General features: G+C 46.3%; 1 protein-coding gene across 3 annotated transcripts in view; it reads right to left on the bottom strand.

The window, feature by feature from the left end:
• LOC142769080 (uncharacterized) overlaps positions 1-23,173 on the bottom strand; it is a 33,395-nt gene extending 10,222 nt beyond the window's left edge. The window contains exons 1-5 of one of the 3 annotated variants that reach the window (XM_075871932.1): positions 22,726-23,173; positions 18,090-18,236; positions 16,482-16,517; positions 5,992-6,225; positions 3,313-3,736 (exon numbers count right to left, since the gene is read on the bottom strand). In XM_075871932.1, the coding sequence (XP_075728047.1) occupies positions 6,016-6,225; positions 16,482-16,517; positions 18,090-18,236; positions 22,726-23,019 (687 nt within the window). In that variant the 5' untranslated portion in view covers positions 23,020-23,173 and the 3' untranslated portion in view covers positions 3,313-3,736; positions 5,992-6,015. Of the gene's footprint in view, positions 1-3,312; positions 3,737-5,991; positions 6,226-16,481; positions 16,518-18,089; positions 18,237-22,725 lie in introns of those variants that run through there. The other 2 variants (XM_075871933.1, XM_075871934.1) reach the window with 2 other exon arrangements.

The following is a 23,173-nucleotide window of genomic DNA, read 5'->3' as shown; positions in this document are numbered from 1 at the left end:
GGCACTGCGGCCCAACCTCGCGAAACCTTTCTGAAACCTAGGAGGTTACGCCCAGCGAGTGTAACGTAGCAACCCTTTCTCGTCTTCTGTGCGTTGTTGAACAATAAAAAAATTCGCAGCGTGCTCGTTAACTAAAAGTCTAATTCTCCTGTCTCTCATTCCCCCTTAGCAGCCATTGGCATGTATATTGAGCACTATCTTTTATTATTCAACAACGCACAGAAGTAATCTCTCACCGGCACCACCTTGGAGGTAGAAATGTTATACTTGTTACGCAGTACTACAAAGCTACGAGCGACGAACTGGTGTCGCTGTTAGAAACTTTAGCCCTAAAAAAATGGTAGCCATCACACACTCTGAAGGTGCATGACCAGCAAAGCTCCGTAAAATAATTTGTATCAGTTCATTTTAAATGAAGCACAACCTCTCTTGACATCTGCAAGTTGCACCTTTTGGCAGTGGTGTGTGCTTGGAGAAGTTTGCAGTCTTCAACAGCTTGCATAGCTATTATACTATGCCGCAACTGGCAACCTATTTCAGCTGTAACAGAGTTTAGGACTCTCTATTCTCACGTGTTGTGTGTACCTTCATATCTCGGGCTGTGGTATGCACCACATATAAATACACAGAACCTAAACTTCACTGTTATTAAGACTATAAAATGATGCAAGAACCTCTGGAAAGCAGAAAATTTTGTGAATGCCAGTTTACATGCAGTAATTATATGCATCTATGCCCTCTGATCATATGTCATTTTGTTTGTACAGCTGCCGAAATTTTAAACAAGTGCATGCGAGGGGCAAATCATCTCTGCCACAGTACCTCAACACAGAGCAGATTTGCAAACAGGGCCTGGATAGGTGCACCGTTTTAAAGACGATAGTCTTTCTTGGGGACCTTCGACGCAAAATGTTTGGTATGTCTGTCTATTTGTCAGTCCATTCTTAACAACATCGAGTATTCGAAACGGCCCACCTCATCCGCATCGCCCACCTATGTTGCTCAAGCTTCAGCGTTCATATTTGTGCGATTGTCGATTAAAAAGCAATTATTGCGCATATCTGGGGCACCTTAACAACACGTATATATTCTGCATGTGCGCCTTTTACTAGAAAAGGCATACATAAGTAATTTTAAGGACCGTAGCGCTTATCATGCTGCGCTGACCATGCTACGCTTGCACGGAAAGGCGGGTGTTTCCAGCGCTTTGCTAAAGCAAGACGGTGGTGGCACCTACCCGTCGCCTTATGTTCTACACCTTATCACCTCTGAGATGAGCGCGCACACTTGTCTCAGAGCTACGCGCTTTGTTTTTGAAAAAAAACTGCGAGATGGCGCTCATGTCTCACGTGTGACGTGACTTGATGCGCTTGTTCGCCTTTGCTGCACGCTCGAGGCACTCTAACGCAGCGCTCCAGAATACAATTCACCGATTTTCTTGAGCAGGACATAAAATAAATGTTTTCTTCACTCTCTCCACACTTAAGAGTATCGTCTTTCGACGACATTTGCAGGTTAAATGCAGATACGGGGCCAACTTTTTGTTTTATTTTTTTCTTCGCTGTGAACAAGCTTTCCGTACAGGGGCCGAAATGTCTTGCTTTGTCTTTGTCTGTTCTTGATCAGACATATTTCCATCCAACTATCGATGTCATGTTAGCCTTTGTTGGTTTGAACATGCCCTTCTCACAAAATGTAGACTGGTCACGCTGCACAAAACGGTTCCCTTGAAAAACTGCAGTTGATTGTGCCAGCAATACAACCTGATTGCAGCATGATATAAAGCATCCAAGAACGTAACAATCATTAAAGCCCCATTTCACTAGTTGAACTGGGAACAAGTATGCCTCAACCCTATCCATTGAAAGTAAGGAGGCATCAGCATCTACAGGGTGACTGAAAATACTGCAATGCACCTTGTCAGACCCAACCAATTAAGTAAGTATACAATTTGATTGTTGGAGTTTGATGTCCGAAAACCAGATAATCATGAGGGATGTCGGAATGAAAGGGTACAGAAATTTCTGCCGCATGTGGTCCTTTCACATATGCACCTAAATCTAAGTCTACAAAGATGACAGGCACGTGAGCCAAAAATCTCTTGCCCTTGCCTTTTTCCTCGTTTCTATGAGGCATGGGGTGATTTGTAAATATACAGAGTTTGGAAAGCTCGAAGGTATTCCTCTGAAGTTAGCCACCATTTTACAAAACAAAGGATGTGTTGACCTTAGTTGGCCATTAAAACGGCTCGTTTCTCACAGTGCGCCCACCGCATTGGCCAAGTGGTGGTGGGTGGTTTTTATGGAGCCTATGTTTGTGGTGGGGAGAACCTCAATATCAAAAAATCACGTTATCACAGCAGGCACTTTAAAGGCATTCTGGTGCATCACATGAGGCTGTGCTTTTATGTGATGGTGCCTGTAACCGCAAGAGAAAAGTGGGTGAATTAATAGCTTAACTCGTCATGTTTTATGCATGCCGCATAAATCTAATGCCCCCTTGTCTCATACCCCCGACCTCATTATAACAAAGTTGCATCTTATACAAAAATAAATTTGTTATATCTAAACATTCGTTATGCAGGTTTATTCATAACCCTATATCTATGGCAAGACTATTTTTCATCTACTTCCTTATAACCTATAATTTGTTATATCCTGGATTGTTATATCGGGGTTTGAGTGTATCGCTTCTGCATAATAAAACTTCCTACAAGAAGTACCGCACATAAAATTGTACAATGGACTGCTAAAATATATCGTAGGTGGTTAGTATTCGAGAAAAAAAGTCACAGTTTCGCCAAAGAGGCGAAGCAATGAATGCGATCTAGCTTCGGCTTCTCAATGCTAAAGTTCTGCACGCTTCAGTCTAACACCGTGGAGAACCTAACGACCATCGATCACAGTTTAAAGGCGATCCTGCAATATTACTGAGAATAGCTGAGGCTCCACCCAGTACCACACAAGTACCTTTCGGCCGTGGATTCTGCGGCGTTGGCATCATACAGACACACAAACATCCACAGATTACATACGTATTACCCCACAGAATACGAATACATATGCCGGCGGAGTGAGAGCACACTGACACCGAACCACAGCACATGGGAATGCACAGCTAGCACCGAAGGGCAGGAAGAGATTATCAGCAGATTTATGTGAAAGGCAGTGCAGTCCAGTCCTGCACTCAGAGACGAGCTGAGGCTAGTCCAGAGGGATGAAAGGATTGCAAGGCAGGATTGCGGGTTGAAAGAATGGCAAAATTAATTTTATCGAAAATAGAGCAAGAAATCTGACACAACACCATGCAATCTACCGATAGATGCGACCTTCTGACTCATTTATTTGCTAATTATTTGCTGAAAAGGACCATTGCAAGCAAGTGTGTGCTCGCAGAATCGGCACTTTTCCTTAGGCTGTGTCAATGTAAAACGCGAGAAGACTATTTCAATATACAATCGTCTGTAGCCACAGGTTGCATTGGAAAGGTCACAGCACTGTCATAAGTTCAAAGCCTCCAGATCTTGAAACCTCCATGAGCACAGTGCGCTATCACTGACGATGACAAGTGCGGGCTCTCGATTGACTGTGGCAGGGCCTTTTTCTCTCGTTCTTCATTAAAGGTGAGCTTGCTGTCAGTCTGCACTCATCATCACCATCTGTGATGCCATCACCATTTCAATATTCCCCCATTCGACTGCTGGTCCGTGTTGGATATTCCAAGACTAGAGGCGTTGCTGAAAGAAGCCAGAAGTCTGAATGAGCTACGCTGCAAAGGCGTTGTAGAAGAATTGATAGCTGAGCAAGTTGGTGATAGTTCTTTAATATCTTGAAGGCAGTGTATAAACGACACAGGCAAGAAAAGAGTTCTTCTCTAGCAGCTAAATATCTTTACATTGAAGCAGACTTAATAGCTGACAACAGGCTAATGCATGTCAGGACTTAGCGCACATCATCTGGAGGCACCATTCTGAATCTGATAAACTAAAAAACATGAAAATTCTCATCCCTTCCACGTGAACAGCCACAAAAAAAATTGATATGGTGAGAAACGAAGTGATCAGTGCATCAGCTCTCCCTCCATAGCGTAGCATGATAATGAGGTTCGGGACCACAGCAACCTTCTTTGTGGCTGCTCACATGAAAGTGATTGAAATTTTCCATGCCTGGTATTCGTTTCTAGGATTAAAAATGGTGCCTTCTGACCTCACATGTAAAGTGGCCACTTTTGCGACAGGTCGTCAGTATTTAAGTGTGCTTGTATTTTTATTATCATTTATTTCAGAAGTTCAGTGCTGCTGTAATACTTCTTTTTGTCTGTGTCATTTCTGAACTGTTGTCAAAGTTTTCAGATGCAAAGGTGCTGTCAAAGCTGGCAGACTGGTACAAGAGCGTACACAGTCCGAGAGAGAGTAATTAATAATAATTTCTGGAGTTTCACTAGCTAAACCATAATACAATTAGGAGGCATGCCATAGTGGAGTGCTCCAGACACTTCGACCACTTGCGGTTCTCGAATGTGCGACTAGATCCAAGTAAACGGGCCTCCAGCTAGCCTCCATTGAAAATGCAACTGTTTGCAGCCACGATTGAACCTGCAATTTTCGGGTCAGCAGCCGGGCCCCATAACCACTGTGGTTGGGACGACCAATCCGAAGGGGCATTTCATGGCACTGAGAGAAAGAAATTGCCGCCACATCCGCAGTGAAATTCAAAAACAATTTTGCGAATCCCAGCAAACACTTCAATTCAGCAAGCGTAGTACTTTCTGCTGAAGACAAAGCTTGGATATGCACAGTTATCGTAGAATTTGTGCATGTATCCCGCATAATGACACACTAACTAAATAGTGCACGCAAGAGGCATTCTTCAACTCGCGTGACAATTCCAGCTTTATGAAACAACTTTAGCTTCACCATTGACTGTAACAATAACAGCACATTTGGAATACCATTACGACTTACCACGAAGACACAGATAAACTGAATAACTATTGGCCATGAAATCGACCTAGAGGTGGCAGCGAAGCCGCCGTGTTAGTGCAGATACAGTCGATTCTTGATAATTCATCAACAAGTCACAGCAGAATAAAAATATGAAGTAGAATAATATTATAGGGCCCCTGCTCAGCCCTTGCCTGCTCTGCAATACTACAGCACAAGATGCAAAGGCGTCGCATAGGAGACCCGCACCGCGAAGAGCCCACAAGAAAAATCATCACAGAGTAAATGTTGGCAAAATTTCACTATGTTATAACATTACCTCGTAACATTTTCATTCTCCCGTAAGAAAAAATTTAGTGATTACTGTGGTGGCGAAAAATTTCGCCTTGCTTGGTTTTCCCAGCGTGCAGCAAGAGTGACCACTACCAAATGTGGGCAGGCTCACCCCCCCCCCTAACTTTTCTCTTTTCACCCCCCCCCGGCTGGTACGCCTATGACCATGCATGTGCTTCCCTTCAAACATTTGCTCCTTGAAGCCCTGAGGTGCTCATTTCTCATATTTAGACTGTTGGGAATATAAACACGCAAACTTTTAAATAGTAGTTGAAAAGCAGCACATATTTTCTGATAGGAAAGAGCAAAAAGTGTGAATTAACCAAATGATTAAGTTTGAATTAAGAGGCTTTTAAATACATTGAAAGAATAGAGGGCAACAAAAAAATTTTGTTTTGTTAGAATGAACCGAAAGTATGAATGATCAGATTTCGAATTATTGCGAGTCTACTGTATATTGCTCGCAGTGTGTGTGGAAGTACATGGGGCTGCTGGTTTTATGTCATCATTCTGCGCTCCATGGGTCTTGAAAACATTTCAATATTCAAGGGGAGGTACTGTTTGGCTCCGCAACACCACACATACAGCACTAAGCCAGAGATTAGCTTTCATTCCACAACAGAGGAGGCCCAACATCACCAATGGGGGCTTTTCAGGTGTTGGAACTTCAAGGCACTTTCAGATGCTGATTTGAAAATGCAAAGTGGCGCACTTACACCTTGGGACAGCGGTTCCGACGATCAAGAAATATTGTCGCTGTCTTCGAGATCTTGGGATTGCATCCAACAGGAGACCGTTGGAGAGTACATGTTGGTCTGATAGATGCCTGCACACCATGTGGTTTTGTCAGCAGCCTCTTTAGCATATGCACTGGCACCTTCCACGACTTTCACAGGTCCTGGAGTCGCTATTCTTGGTCCTCTACAATACAGAGGATGCTGCTTTGTAACCTAAAAACAGAGAGAAAGATAAGGCGTCACAACAATGTGGGGACACATTTGACTTGCAATTCGATGAAGGATAGCAACTATTGGGGCATAACGTCCCGAAACCACGATATGAATATGAAGGACACCATAGCGAAGGGCTTCGAAAATTTTGTCTACCTAATGCCACTAAATACAGTGACCTCGGACATTTTAGCCTCTACGGAAAATGTGCCCACCAAGGTTGGGATTCGATTCCATGACCTTTGCATCAACAGTTGCGCACTACAACTACTAGAGCAACGAACGCAACGGGTGAATCCCAATACAGCGAAGTATCGTAACAAAACATATACAGTATAGTCAACAGTTTGACGGAATCTCATCTGGTCGGGGAAAAACAGAGGAAGAAAACAAAAAACTGACCAAGGTAAAATGCAAAAAAAAAAAATTTTAAGTTTTTTGGTAAAGAAAATTTTAGCGAGTGGCGAGTTTGAGTGAGTCCGGCTAAGGAAAATTTTTCTGAGTGAGTCCCAAATGCAAAATATATTTAATGGGCGAGTTTGAGTGAGCTCCACAATTTTAGCCAACCTATGTAGTGGACTAAAACAAAATTCACTGAGCAAGGTAAAATAAACAGAAATTTTGAAGACTTCTCGGTCCCTTATGTGTAGAAAACAGAAAAGTCCATAAAATTTAATTCTTTTATGTAACAATTAAAGCTGACTGAGTGCAGAATAAATATGATATTGATTGCATGCTAATTGCACATAGTTACTCAAACTCATTCATTTTCTCATCTCATTTTCTTTCTTGGGATCTAATACCGAGTGCCTTGAAATTATGTTGCACGAGTTTGACACATTTTCATGTAGTCCACTACAGCGCGCACCTCAAGGGTTTAGGCCCTGCTTCAATTATGCCATGCACTGCTTTACGAACCTATCGTAGATTAATCAAATGACTTAAGCCAAGCCTCGTAACTTCATTACAATAAGTTGTAGCAGTACAGTAAAAGCTCGTTCATTTGGATTTCATGATACTGGAAAAAAATTTCCGAACTGACAGAATGCCAAATAATCGAAAGTATCAAGAAAGCAATAAAGAAATGTCTATTACGTCAACGCGATTTCATATTGCCACGAACGAAATAGCAGACAGCATCGACGTCTTGCTCGCCCCCCAGACCAGGAAGCAAAGGCCTCTTCTTTTCTTCACTTCCAAGCAATTACACGCTACAGTTGATGGCTCATACCCATTACCTGTGACATTATTCCCTCTCCTCGAAAAACATCGTCTCGATGCTGGTAGTGAGGGTTGAGGAAAAAAAAGAAAAAAAAAAGATGCTACCATGGAATCCAACAAGTGCGTCGTAAGGAAAAAAAATTGGCTGGTGTCATAGTACTCAATAAAGAAAGGAGTTAGGACACAAGACAATCAAAAAGAAACAAAAGTGACAAAAAATGGTCATTGCATGGTAAGTCAGTCCACGTTCGATTGATGACGCGAAAAATATGGCTTGAGCCTTGACAGACACAAGCACCACATCACTTTGTGGAAACCGACGGGAACGTCTTGAGGTGCTCTCGGGGAGAACTTCGTATGCAACATCACTGAGTCGGTGTAGAACTTTGTACGGGCCGAAGTAGCGCCGCGGCAACTTTTTAGAGGGACCATTCTATCGAATGAGAGTCCACACCCAAACTTCATCGCCTGGTTGGAAGGTAACCTCTCGGTGTGTAAGGTTGTAGCGGCGTGCGTCCGCAGTTTGGTGAGCCTGAATACGGCGTCGGGCGAGTTGACAGGCCTCCTCGGTGCGTTGAGCGAACAGGGCAGCGTCCGCGTTGAACATGCCCAGGTTGTTGGGAAGGAGCATTGCGTCGAGCATTGTAGTGACCTCTCAACCATGAACTAAGTGAAATGGAGTGCAACCTGTACTCTCTTGGACTGCTGTATTGTAAGCAAAAGTTGCGTAAGGGAGTATATCATCCCAGTTATTGTGATCAAGGGCCACATACATTGACAGCATATCTTCAATGGTCTTGTTCAGTGAGTCTGTTTGTTTGGGGGGATATCTCGTGGTTTTCCGATATTTTGTACCATTTAGTCTCAGAACTTCTTGATGAATCTCTGCGATGAAAGCTGTATCACAATCAGTAATTATCACAGCTGGCGCACCTTGACAAAGTACGATGCTGGTGATAAAAAACTGGGTGATTTAGGCTGCTGTAGCTTTGGGCAGGGCCTTTGTTTCGCTGTAACTCATTAAATAATCGGTGGCAACCACAACCCGAAGTTTCGTGCAAAGTTTCCAGGAAGGCTGCGTTTTCGGCCTTCGAGGTAGTCAATCAGCGGGCTTAGCTGCATGTCCTCGCGTTGTTGTTGAGCCAAGTCGGTTGCTGATACAGAGGAAAAGAATGTATCGTCCTCTTGAACGCCCGTGTTCGTACTTCCAATCGGCGCACGTGAGATACAGTCAGCATCAGTGTGTTTGCGTCCTGACTTGTGAATGACTGTAACGTCAAATTCTTGCAGCTGAAGGCTCCACAGTGCTAGGAAGGATCGGAAGGACCGGAAGGATCACCGTGCTAGGAAGGACCGGAAAGATCTTTGAGGTTGGCGAGCCACCATAAAAAATGGTGGTCGCTAACCACCCTGAATGGTCGACCGTACAAATAAGGGCAAAACTTTGTTATAGCCCAAACAACGGCTAAGCATTCTTTTTCTGTTGCAGAGTAGTTTTTCTCTGTGCATGATAGTGTTCGACTTGCATAGGATATCACGCGCTCTACGCCTTTTTGCCATTGAAACGTCGGACAGCTCCAAGTCCGACGTTGCTGGCATCCGTGTGTAGCTCTGTGGCAGCGTTGTCGTCAAAGTGACCGAGTACAGGTGGGGCTTGGAGATGTTTTCATGGCGTGTCAAAGGCGTGATGCTGATCATAACCCCTAACAAACGGTACGCCGTCTTTTGTAAGTTCATTTAGCGGTTCAGCGATTTTAGAAAAGCCTTTGAAAAAGCGTCTGTAATATGCGCACAGTCCCAGAAATCGGCGGAGATCGCACTTGTTCATTGGGACAGGAAATGCGGCAACGGCTTTCGTTTTCTCAGAATCTGGGGGTATACCGGCGTGGCTGACAACGTGACCAAGAAACTTCAGTTCCTCGACAGCAAAGGGGCATTTCTCAGGTTTGAGAGAAAGTCCAGCTGTTCGAATCGCCTGAAAAACTGCCTGTAAGTGCTGGACGCGCTGCTCAAACGTGTCCGAGAAGACGACCACATTGTCAAAGTAGACAAGACACAATTGCCATTTTAGCCCAGAAAGAACCGTGTCCATCATTCTTTGAAAAGTAGCTGGCGCCGAGCATAAGCCGAAGGGAAGGACCTTGAACTCGTAGAGTCCGTCAGGAGTAATGAAGGCGGTCTTTTCGTGGTCGCGCTCATCAACAGAAATTTGCCAATAGCCGCTGCGTAGATCCATGGAAGAAAAGTAACGAGCATTGCGAATACGGTCCAGCGAGTCATTTATTCATGGTAAAGGATACACGTCTTACTTCGTGATCATATTCAATTTTCGGTAGTCGACGCAAAATTGCAAGGTACCATCTTTTTTCTTTACTAACACAACAGGGAACGCCCACGGACTGGTCGATGGCTGGATGACGTCGTCCTTGAGCATCTGCTGGACCTGTTGGCGTATATTGTCTTGCTCTTTTTGCGAGACTCTGTAGGCGTGCTGTCGTATCGGTCTCTCGGTAGGCTCGGTGATGATATGATGCTTGGCAAGCGGTGTTTCGTTCACTTTCGAAGTCATAGCGAAGCAGTTCCGAAATGGGTCGAGTAGCTTCAAAAGACGTTCCCGTTGTGCGGACAGTAGACCCTGGTTTATGTCGAGAGTGCTTGCGAATGTCATGGCGGAATCATCGCAGGATGAAAGAGCAGATAATGTTGAGGGACCAGAGACGTCGGCAATATCCTCAAGGTATGCGATCGCAGTGTGTTTGGTAAGATGGCGATGATCCTCGCTGAAATTCGTGACTATTTATTTATTTATTGATACTGTTAGCCAAAGGCCGTTACAGGGTGGGGTAAAGAAATACACTTCACTTGTTGACACAAGCACAACAAAATGAAATCAAGAAAGACAACACAACAGGCAGTTTTTAACAGAGGACCAATCCAACAGGTCAGTTAATTAAGGTTTACGCAGTAGTGACCAGCGATTGGCATGGTAGAATAGCTTCATACAACACACTTGATGAAGGCTATATCATATACATCACAAACTTCAGCGTCGTAGAAACTTTTCCTACCAACGTAACATGCAGGTATAGAAAAATATACTAAAAGGGCAAGCCTGCTTCCTCCTGGGCTGAACAATACCTCAGGCAACGCAGATTTGTTGTGCAAAAAGTAGAGACAAATTTTCTTCTGCAATTACAGCATCGAGGACGTCTTGGTCACATTCAACATTGATAAAGAGGCTGCTGCGGGGAGGCATAGTAGCAGATTCAGAGGATACACGTAGGGCAGCCTTCGATAAGTGGGTGTTTTTAGGTTCAGGATGAAATGGGTCCTCGAAGGACACATGCAACTCTCGTAGGTCAATAATTGCGCAGTGTTCACGAAGAAAGTCCAGTGCCAGATTGACTGGACGGGAGCACTCAGGTAATACGAGGAAAGACCCTGTGAACGTCGAAGCATGGACTCGAACACAGGCTGCGCACGTTCCAGTTGGCGTGACGAGGTGGCCGCCTGCCGTGCGCAATGGGGGTCCTTGCTAAGGAGTAATCACCTTTCTCAGTTGGGATGCCAAGGCGCTGCTCATAACCGAATAATTGGCACCGGTGTTAACGAGGGCAGTGACGACGTAATTATCGACGTGTACAGTGATGTCGGCGGAAACAGTCTCATGACTTTCGGAAACGACTGTAAAGTCGGAACGGTCTTCGTCGAGTCTTTGAGTCGAGGGAAGTTCTTTGACAGTTCCTTGGGACGCGGCTTCACCACCAGGAGCCGCGGTTTCTAGCTTTCCCTTTGGGGACTCGGTGACCAGCCTCTGAAAGGAGCATAAGATGACGGGGGAATGCTAAGTGACGTGGGGCGGCGAGGTGATTGTGATCGTAATTGGGGGCGTTGAACAAGGCGAGGAGCTTGCTGGCCCGTAAGGTACGCTTCAATGTCGCGGGGACGCTCACCGTAACAAGGGCACTGAGCATCAGGGTGAAAGCCACGGAGACCAAGTTGGCGGTACTGGCAATTGCGGTAGACGTGACCTGCTTCGCCACAGTGGTAGCAGAGTGGGCGGTTATCTGACGTACGCCACACGCTGGCCTTTGTGGCGTTCTGTCGCGATCCAGACGGACGATAAGTTGGTGCACTCGGAAATTTTGAGGCGGGTGGCAGAGTCCAAGAGGTGGGTTGGAATCGGTGGCTAGCCTGATTCATTCTCCCCATGGTGGGATAAGGGCCATGTGGTGCAGGAGATCGCAGAGCCGCCGCATAAGTCAGCACAGGTGCCTCAGGCCTTGTTGGCGTGAGTGGGGTGACCACCTGTCGCATGTCATTTCGGATTAAGTCTGGGAGAGCATTTACGGGTGGTTGGAGTGCTGCTGTTTGGAGTTGGCGCAGCTCGTCCTGCCAACGCTTATGAACTCTGCGAGGGCATATTTATCGGTGTCAAGCCCGATACAGCATGCAGAAGTGGTCACGTCGTGGCGTTCATACTGTGACGACCGATGCTGGAGAGTACGCTCCATTGTGGTTGCCTCATTTATGAACTCAGCCACAGTCGTCGATAGATTGCCCACGAGTACGGCAAAGAGCTGCTCTTTTACCCCATGCATTAAATGCCGCACCTTCTTTTCCCCGGACATTGTAGGGTTGGCACGCTTGAAGAGTCGAAGCATGTCCTCGACAAACATCGAAACTCTCTCGCTAGGTCGGTGGTTTCGAGACGAGATGACCTGCTACACTCTCTGCTCCTTTACGTGCTGCAGTACGCATCACGAAACTGTCTGCTGAACGTCGCAAAGGAACCCTCATCATTCTCATACAACGTTTTGGCAGAGTCTTCTAACGCAAAGTAAACTCTCTGCAGCTTCAGAGCTTCATGCCATTCGTTGATGTTGGCAACTCGATCGAAGTGATCAAGCCAGTCATGAACATCTTCATAAAGGTCTCCATGAAATGAGCGTGGCGTTTGCGGCGCATGAAAAACATGCGGGAGAAAAGAATAGGCGTCGTTGGTTTGACTCGCCTGGTTAATAGTCGAAGTTGCCATCTCGACTTGAGAGAGAGAACCGTATTCGGGAGATAGTCCTCGCAGGCAGCGTCTGCTTCTTGCCGTGGGAGTTGTAGCTGTATCCAAGTAGATCGGTGTGTCGGCTGAAAATCTGCAGCTGAGGCGCATTTACCCAGCACCTCCACCAGTGCCACGAACGAAATAGCAGACAGCGACAAATTGACGTTTGCTCGCCCCCCAGACCAGGAAGCAAAGTCCTCTTTTTTTCTTCACTTCCAAGCGATTTCACGCTACAGTTGATGGCTCATACCTATTACCTGCGACAATATTCTTGGTGAATACATAAATCCTCTGCTTTGCTTACAAGAGCAGTGTAAAAGCCACAATTTTCGCTACTTGTAATCTTATTCACAAAGCTACCGCTGCTCAAAACTTTCCCTCTCATTGAACACTATAATTAGAAATGTTATCCAACGTTACCAGATTAGCTTTAGGTTTGAAACTCTGACTGCGTGAACTAGCCAAAAATTCTCCCATCTCGTGACACTGCTGTGCCTTTCAGCTCGGTCAGCACAGCGCCGTCGGTGTGGCAGAGCACTCTGTCCATAGCTGTAGCGCGGGGTTCGGCATTGTGTTAACATTTGTTCAGCTCCACTCTTTTTGCAATAGTCATACTCTAACCTAGTATAGTACATTGACATAAGGACGTTACTCAGGACGTTGCCATAAGGTCCGCAGTGATGACGAAGTAGAGGGCGCCGCCTCATATCAGTTGTCTGCAAACGCCACTTGCGTTGCACATTTTTTGGCACTTCGCGAGTGGCAAGTGCGCTGACAATCGTCATTAATCGCGCTGTGGCCAAATATGACCGAAATAACAAGGTTGATGCCAATGAACAATACATACACTTGCCTGGACCGGAGAATGTATTCAAATTACCTTTTTTTTCCAAATTAACGAGGTTTTACTGTACGTCACAGCATTCCAGTTCGGGATTAGGGTTCACACGTCTTTCCAGTCAAAAGATGTACACACCCCTTCCACTTGACTTTGCTGCGTCTCGTTTGATTGAAGGAGCACTTGTACTTCAGCCGTTGATCTATTTAAAAAAACCAACGGTGGCTCTTCTGCAATAATAATAATAATAAATAATAATAATATTACTGATAGTAATAACAAATAATTATAAAAACCTAAATTTTCATTCCAAAGAGCTTCTATTTACAATAATACCACTCATATGAGAATGTTGCTTGACCTATTGTTTACTTTGTAACGAGAAGGATGTAATTAATGCTTTCAAAATGGAACATATCTAATTAAATGACAAGAAACACATTTTCATTTGAAAGTTGGGAGATTCACAAAATCTTGCAAACAATGTTGCTAAGAGCTACTGCAGGCACTTATAGAACTTATGTCTCGCTTTTGTTTATCTCGTAAGAGCGTACGAACACCAAAATTTCAAGCGTAAGTTGAATTAGAAATATGAAGACAAAAGTTTAAATAAAATTAATTAGCAATTTATTTACAGAATGCTTAGAAGGTGTGCAGTCAAGATTTTAAAATTACATAATAAATATACGACCCAAACCACCAAGGAATAGGCAAAAGGAAAAGGCATCATTCTCGTAACATGCACCGACTAGCCCAACAACGTTTTACCAAACGATTTTTCTTTTCCCTGGTATGCCGTGTTAACTCTCCACATGTTAAAGGTTTCATCGCTGAGCATCAGGAAGCCAGTCCAACCACAATGGACATTGTCCCGACGAGTCAACGCAGTTCCACTGAGTTTGCAAACTCTCATGTCCTGCATACCACCCAGTAAATCAGAGAGATCACTTTCGGGGTTGCTGGAGATTGTGCACACATCACTGTTTTCGTTATGGGAGTTGCGGCCGCGAACCTGCCAATGACAGAAGGAAGAGGAGGACGACGATCGCCGGTGTGGCCGTGGCAGTGGGCAGTTGCGGCCCGGGTTCCGGTTAATAAAGAGGGTTCCAGGTCTGGCTCCACATCTTCCCTGCAGGGTTCCGGGCCAAGCAGCTTCGAAACCCCCTACAATTGGCACCCAAGGGGAAGAACCCTGCCCATGGGCCACGGACATCAAGTTACCTGGCCGTCTGCGACCATGGCCTTAACGACCCCGCTGACCATGCCCACTTTTTCCGGTTAAGACGCGAGGGAATCGGTCCTCGACTTCATTGACAATCTTTTCGTGTTAGCAGCTTCTCAGAGTTCGGCGTGCTCTAGCAGGTCCTCCCAGTTGCTCTGCGTAGTACCGCACAACGATGGTGGCTGCTTTAACCACCCTTTCAGTCCTAATACCAATTTGTCGCAGCATTCCTGGAAACGTTGCCACCGGTCGCCTACGACTACCGTATCCGGCGTGAGCTCTACACCTGAACGCAATGCCCAGAGGAGGGTCTGCGAGGTTAATGCGGGCCATGCAGAAGCGCATCCATCGGGCGGCCCCACTGCACCTGCCTAGACGCCGTTGATGCAGAGGTCGTTCATGACGTGGACAATGCTGATGGCATGTGGCAGGAGTGCGCTGAAGGTAGTGGAGGGGAGCATCACGTCACGGACAACCCTGCAGTGCTTGATGAGACGGTGCATGATACCCAGAACTGCTGCGCGAAAGACGGTGCCCAGGATGATGGCACTGAAAACGAATGCGACGCTGCGACCACGGAAACTGGCATCTGCAAAATGTCAGAGCTCATTCACGGCGACGAGCTCGAGGCACTTCATGGGTAAGAAGCATCAAGTGAAGGTCGAAGAATTCGTCAGGCAAGGAAAGCTAAAACCAGACAGTAATAATGCTGGAGCCAAATGTCCAAAGCACGTTGACAAGTGTGTACACTCTGGCGCTTCCACCTCACGCATTAAGCAGCAGGCCAGCCGTAAAGGCGGTGGGACCTACAAGGACAGCATGAGAGGCTGGCAGCTCCTGAGGTCACACATGGAATTGTGGGCTGACTGCGCCGGTATGTGGTCTTGCGCGTTGTGTGCGGTCCGTCATGGCCAAGGCTAGCAGCTACTGCATCACGTCTCTCTCTCTTCACTTTTGCCGAAGGGGAGGGCACAGTGTGGGAGCGGCGGCCGCGAGCCTGCCAATGACAAAAGGAAGAGAAGGACGACGATCGCGGGTGTGGTCATGGAACACGGTAGCGGCTGGCAGCGGGCAGGTGCGGCCTGGGTTCTGGTCGATAAAGAAGGTTCCTGGTCTGGCTCCGCGTCTTTCCTGGGATGTCAGGGCCGAGCAGCCTCGAAACCTTCTACAACGTGTACCACAAGCAGATGGCAGATTTGTCACTATTATGTTGCGAATTGCTGTCACCACCATGACACGTCGCGAAGTCACCTCCACGATATCAAAACCAAAAGTGTCTTTTTAAAGTGACGGTATTAAAAATAAACATGGCGTATTCCCATGCACCGCACTCTTTCAGAGTTCTCAAATCCGCATTCTTATACAGAGCAACAGTCCCAAAATATTTAAAATTTGTGTCAGCCCTACTTTAAGCTGCCTCGAAGGCATTAATGCCACGGAGACAGTTTGAGTACTATGCATTGCATTTTTTATAGCAGTAAACAACAAAATACATAAAACAATGTAAGTAAGGCAAAACCGACAATAAGTAAACATTCTCTAAGCAGATAGAAAGCTCGAACAAAACGGGGACAACAATTCAAATATTTCTTAATATGGGTTTCACAGCCGACCTTTACAAAAAAAGGTTGTTTTCGGCAACCATAAATCAAAAAGTACACAATACAGCAAATTATGTACAAAAACTTTATAAATTGTACAGCACTATTTGTTGGCAATGTAAACAAACCTACGCCACAAGTTCGAGTTTGCTGGTTGCTGGCACGTGCCTTGCACTTCTTCTAACTGCAATTTCCTCCTTTGTCCTGCAACTTCGTGCAAGCTGGCAGTGCTGTGATGTGAGAACTGCGTACCTGCTCTCATGCGCAGCATGTGCATCACAGTTTTGAGTGGTCACCGTGGCCAGCTGTGCTTACCTCTCTCTGGAAACTGCTTCTGCTGAGGTTGGCACTCTGAAATGAAAACAGAGAGTGGGTGCTTTAAACACGTCTCTAAACAAACGAATATCGTGCACTCACACAAACAGTTTCCAGCAGTGATAAGTCGGTAATAAGATACCTACTTCAAAAAAAAGCAAGGTGATATATTTTTGTGTTAGCGCTCCTTTGAAGGACCACTCCTCAAGTTTGACAATTTCGAGCCGACGAGCGCAATGCATACATGGGCCGTTCACGATCAGTTTTGCCAAATTGTGCAACACTACGTGCCGGGAAACTGGTTTCAATTTCAAGATGAACGCTGCTTGCCCTTCCTTTCATGCACGTCCATCCTGAGAATAAGGGAATGACGAAGACTACAGAATTGCCCAGTGTAAATGGTATGCTGTGATGTCAGTCCTCTGCATAGAGGACTGATCTGATGTCGCCAACAGTAGCACGTGAGACAGCAAAATTTATTTCAAAAATGTGTAGTTTGTGTAATTTATTGCCAGAATATATGAATAAAACTTGAGATAAATAATGAGACACACACACAGGGAATGTGTGCGTCTTTTTCATTTTTTTCTCGTGAATCGCAACGAGATACGGGGCTAATGTACCTGCATTTTGAGTGCGTTCGTGTCCCCACTGTTAATGCATCGAGCAGACGCCAGTCCTGAAAACTAAATAAATAGTCCTGCACAATCGAGCACTCAATATGCTCATCTATTCTAGCGTGTCTACACCAGCATCTCTAAATCCATCCCGCAAAAACAGGCACTAGACCACAAAATAATGGTGGTCAACAAAACAATGCTGCCCGCATCTTCTCCGCGGAGGGGCTTGCTTGGGGACGTCATGCACATGTGACCATTTGCTCGGATGCCAGAGAGCATAGAGAAGAGATTTAGCTTGCAAAGGCAACGTGGGGCAAGCAGCATGGGATTTGAGCTCGTCTCCTCGCATCATCTTTTTGCACCGCTTCAAAATGCCACTTTTTTCAGCTCGTAATGAATTGATTGGAACATTTTTTGTGGCATAATGCTCTTCATCAGACACCGACAACTGCCACGGCCTTACTAGGGGACCTGGCGAGTAACCCTTCAAATGTCCAAGTTATTCAACAGTGCAATGGGTGAGGGAATGTGATAACCTACCTTGTCATTACGTGGAAAGTCGGGCAAGTTGTTATGGCAGCATATCCTGAAAACAATGTGCAGCAGGACAGGACACATACAAAAAAAGGATAAACAGAAGACAAAAAATGTGCCCACAAGCTACAAGTTGTACTTTTTTGTCCTCTTCTTTTGTTTGTCCCATGCTACTTCAGTCTTTTCAGAAGATTATCACCAGCTTGTCAATTTATGCTCAAATTCTGCAAGATTGACAACAAGTAGATAGCCCTTGTGCCAAATAAAATACCAGTTATCAAGTTTTGTGGCATTCGAACATTGGAAGTGCCACGTGTACGAAACATTCATACATCTGTACCAACAGGAATCTCGCCGTGAAAATGTCGAGGAATCGGTCATTGCAGTATGCAATCCTAAAATCCTGATGTAACTTTTAATGACGGTAATAGTACTAATATGTATAAAGGTGCACCTTTGATTGGCTGTGGCACATTCGCTGGTGGGCAGGCGTTGTAGAAACCTTGGGTTCAACTTGCGTCGATACATGGTGTATCTTGGGGACTATATTAGCCTCTGTTGATTTGGACACGGTTTTCTCACACGATGTGTACTGGTTGCGCTGCAAAGAACGGTTATATTGAGCGACTTCTGTTGGTCAAGCCGATGATGCAACCTAGTGGCAGGAAAAGCAGAATGTGATATAAAACATCCAACAATGTCATTAACTGCAAAAGCCGATTTCACTACATTGAACTGGGAATTAGTATGCCTGAAGATTGCGCTTTAAATGTAAGTGGGAATGAGCGTCTACATGGCAACCGAGAAAATACTGGATACTAGACAAAAAACGCTAGACACCAAAATAAATCCAAGAGAGATAACTTCGTTGGAGTTAAATGTCCCAAAATAATATGACCACGAGAGATGTCACAGTGATGGGCTTGACAAATTTCGACCACCTAGGGACATAAATCATGCATTTAAACCCGAGTGCATGGGCCTATGTCATTCTCGCCTTCATAAAAAATTTCCACTGAGGTTTGATTCTGTGACCTCAGCAGTGGGACACCACAGGGAACATTTCTTGCTTTTATCTGTCTGGCAACAATTATGATAGATTAAAATGACTTATAGTGGGTACAAATCCACAACTTTCGAATTGGAAGGCTGCGCTTTCGGGTCGTCTGCGCTCGCCATGGACGAAAGCTTTCCATCTTAAGGACTTTCTCTTCTCACCTCGGATTTTCCGGCATGAAACCTTGCGCAGCGGTGCGAGCATTTAATTTTGTAAAAACCGCAGCCACAACGAGGTTCTCAAGGAGGCTATGCGGCAGAAAGAGGGGTCAAAGGATGAAAGTACCACAAAGTACCTTACACTTGTTTATGTACTCGTGTACTTCAAAATGCAAGGCTGCGAAATAACGAAAAAATTGGCGCCTTCGTCTTTCTACAGGGGGGGGGGGGGGACTTGAGTAAATTTGTTGCTAAGTGGAGGGGATATGGCATGAATGTTGCATCTACTCGAGTCAAGGAAAGCGTTAAGTCAATCGACAGACAAGTAAAAACGCCCTTCACTGAATCCCGAACGCGCGCTCTGCGGCTTACATACACACCGCCCGCATTCGAGCAAGACGAGACGAGCCGAGCATGCGCAGTGGGGGTGCAGACAACGCAGACGCCAAAGTGCAACATCGTAAGACTAAGAAATCCTCCGCATTTAAAAAGTTCGCTCTAGCCATCTGAAGCTTAAAAAACGGCAAAGCTGGTCAACGACCCACAGCACTTGCCAGCATTTCATGTGTTTTGCATTGCATCGAACCAAGCTTAGCGTGATAGATTACAGTTAAAGGGACCGACTATGCATTTTTTTCAACACAGTGTTTCCCGGCTTGCCTTTCGTAGTGTTCGTTGTGGCAGCAGTTAATCCCAAAAGCATGTAGTTGTTTATAAGCAGCATTTTTCGATCTGAAAGACTCTGAATACTGATTTTCCTTTTTGTCCAGTGAGCATTCATATTGATGGCGGTAGCCCTTCTCAAGACTTGTGCATGCTGTCGTTGTGCTTTCGCAGCAGTTCCCATAACTACACTTAGCCACATTTATTCTGAGCTTTACAACTATTTTTTAAAATAACAAGCCGTTACAGTGAGATCATGTGGCTTTATACAACTTCCCTGTATTTGTACTGCATTGCACGTGCCTGTGTCGTGGATGGCTTGTCCCAGTCATCACTACTCTCTCAACACAGGAGCCAAGCCAAGTCACCAAATATGTCACTGCACATAGCGCGGCTGTGCCGAGCAGAGGCACACGTTATTTCTGAGACAAAATGTAGGTATAAGAACCACGCCACCCCAAAATCTTAGTGACCTGTATACTGCATGCATGGTTTCATGAGCACGCAGAAATGTTGCTCAAGAAGCGCTGACAAGCATGGGATGATTATGTCATGCAAAGGCAACGCCACTTCAACACGTACTACTAACGCAGGCTTATATGTACATTTTTATGAAGTAATATCTTTTACTCTGAAGAAGCAAACAATCTTTCAATACCAGCAATAAAATATTGAGCATGTATACTAGTCTACGATCACGTGACAGGGTACATCAAATAATAGTTTACGACTCCAGGTGACGCCACAGGCCATTTCTAAGAATTTTCAATGAATAAATAAATATCTAACTCCACTTCTCACGAGAAAAACAAGGTTGCTCTGAGTCACTATGAGGGACAATCTTTCCATTCGTGCAGTCATCTCGTTTCATGTTTTGGACAGTTGTCGGTTCCTTTAAAAAATTGCCAGGTCTGCACTGAACGAGCAGCCGAGTCGCAGCGAAAGCTAGAAGAGCGGCTTTTCAGAACCTTTTCTAAACACTCTTTGGGTAACTGCTGCGAGTACGCTTGCTGGGTACCCACTAGGCCATAATCATGTTTGTGTAGATGGCCAGCATTCTCTATGCCATCTTTCGTCGTTCTTCGAAGAATTGTAGTATCTGCTACTCACTTGCTAGAAATCTTGTGTAATTTTTTGATTCAGTGGCTGACGACAACAAAAAATTATGCCTGAAGGGGGTATGCACCAGAGTTAATAGGTGATCAAGAACAAGTTTTCTAATGGGTTGGAACTCGCTCGTTACCCAGTTTGCATGGAGCAGTGCCTGGTTGTTTTTTTTAATGTTTTAAAACACTTAATTACTCATATTAGTGTGATTACTTCCCGACATCAAGCCTACCTAAGGCCAGTTTAGAAATGAGTTTTAAGCACTGGCGTGGCTCAGTCGTAGTATACTGGGCTGGCATGCAGCGTACCCGGGTTCGAATCCTATTGTGTCCTTCCTGTCTTTTATCTAGTTTTTTTTTCTCCTTGCTTCTTGCGATACTGGTTACGGACACTAGCAGCAGAAAAATACGGCGCCGCACGTTACCGGTGTTTTGATCTCAACAGCCTTTGCTGTAAAACTACAGCCTGTCATGAGTACGGATCCTGAAGGAGGGTGATTGCTCCCCCCACCCCCAAAACCTGTGTGAGCACCAGTCTCCCCCCCCCCCCCTTTAAGAGTGCTTGTCCACCTCTTACCACCAATTAGAATAAATGAGTGGGACCATTTTGAGTACACATAACTCCTATTTATGCTTGACGGCTTCTTCCTGCTACTAAAAACAAAAATGTTAGGACCCCAACCCCCTCCGGAGTTACTTTAGGCCGCTGCCCCCCCCCCCCAACATAAAATCCTCCTCTGCCTGCAACAGACCTAGGTCAAACCCCAAAGCCAGAATTGCGAGCACACCTGGATGTGGCCCCTCAGGGTAGAAGGGCGGGCCTTTCGTCACATAATTGTGCTCGGCTCGACTCTCACATGGCACACTTCGCTTGGCCCGCTTCTTCGCCGCGCTCGCTTCGCGTTCCCGTCGAGCATAGTCGGGATCTGATTGCCGTTTACAGTTACATTCTCGTGCCGCAGCACGCCTAGCTTCGAGGTAAACGGCCTCCTCTTCGGCTGTGCGAACTTTGCAGGGCCGACCCGTTGCTTCCGAATGTCTGAACCGTACCCTAATGGTGTTGCCCGAACACGGCCGAGCAAGCGCTGGCGCGTTCCTACAGAGAACATCTGGAGCTATGAAGTAGTCATGGTTGCTAAGTGACAACTATGCCGACGTCACACCAGCTGCGCAGTATGAATGGTTAGCAGGGATGGCTAGAATGAAAAGGTCTATTTGGCATGGAGGTCAACTTTGCTGATAAACAGTGGTGCAAACATCACTGTAGTTGCTGCACTCTGCCCGAACTCGATCTTGTTGGAGCATGGAGCAGACCGATGACGACGTGACGGTGCTGTTTGTCGTTGATGCTACTGCGGCCTTGGTCAGGTTGTTGTACAACCACAGTGGGTCGCATACCTTGCAGATGTGCCCGAAGCTCCTATCCAGGAACTCGCGCTTGAACTGCGCTGCCTTCGCCGCCGACTCGCATTGCCGCGCCGCTTCGAGATTCGCTGCTCGTTTACGTTTCGCTTCGGCTTCGCGTTGCCGCTACGAGATCTGCTACTCGACGTTGACGCTTCAATTCGGCTTCCCGAGCTCGGAGAATGGGGTCCGCTAGCCGCCGTTTCCTTTCGGCTTCGCGAGCCCGAAGTTCGGGATCGGCACGCCGCCGCTCCCGTTTCGCAGCCCGAGCCTTCTTCTCCGCGGCGCGCTGGCATTCATCGCGGCGTTGCGCAGGGGAGGTGCGCGGGCTCTTACACCGTTATACACCGCCGAACTACCGTCCCCAGCGGAGTGTGCAGCTGTCTCACCACCTGTCATGCGCAGAGGGGAGGGGACCTAGAGGGGAGGGGACCCCACGGGAGGGATGGACAAAGCCCCCACCTAAAAGTGCGGCAGCTTGGGCTAGTTGGTATGGCATGACGATAGTTATAGCGCGTGAACAAAACGACGACACAGAGACAAGTGTCTTTCATGTCTTTCTTGTCTCTGTGTCATTTTGTTCTCGCGCTATAACTATCGCCCCACCTAAAGCTGCTTGGAATCTAAATAGGCGCTGCGCAGTGCTCCCTACCGGTTGCCCTTCTAACCACCACCATCTAAAAAGTTCTTCCTTTAACTCACGTGCAACCTTGGATGTGGAACGCCGGCAGCAGGGCGGGCCTTTAGACCGGCCAATTCTCGCTGTTTTCGCCTCCGTGCCGCTTCTGCCTCGCGCCTTCGCTTTGCATACTCCGGGTCCAATCTTCGTTGTCGCTTCTCCGGGTCCAATCTTCGTTGTCGCTTCTTGATTCTTTCACTGGCCATGTAAACGGGATCTAATCGTCGTAGACGACAACGCTCACGGTCCGCTGCACGCCGAGCCTCGCGGTAGGCGGCTTCTTCTTCGGCCGTGCGCTTCTTCCTCGGTTTACCCATGGCAAGCGTTGTAGGCAAACACGGCTAGCTCGGCGCCAGGTGTTCCGTGGCCAGGCCAGGCTCCGCGACTAATCCACACAACACCTACCACTTATCTCCGTCACGGACACCAGGAAAGAAATCACTACTGCATGACAACAGCTTCGGTGCTGCC

The sequence above is a fragment of the Rhipicephalus microplus genome, chromosome 8, assembly GCF_043290135.1.
Source record: "Rhipicephalus microplus isolate Deutch F79 chromosome 8, USDA_Rmic, whole genome shotgun sequence".
Taxonomy (NCBI): Eukaryota; Metazoa; Arthropoda; class Arachnida; order Ixodida; family Ixodidae; genus Rhipicephalus; species Rhipicephalus microplus.
Note: the sequence above shows the minus strand (reverse complement) of the source record. Positions and strands in the feature narration are given on the sequence as shown.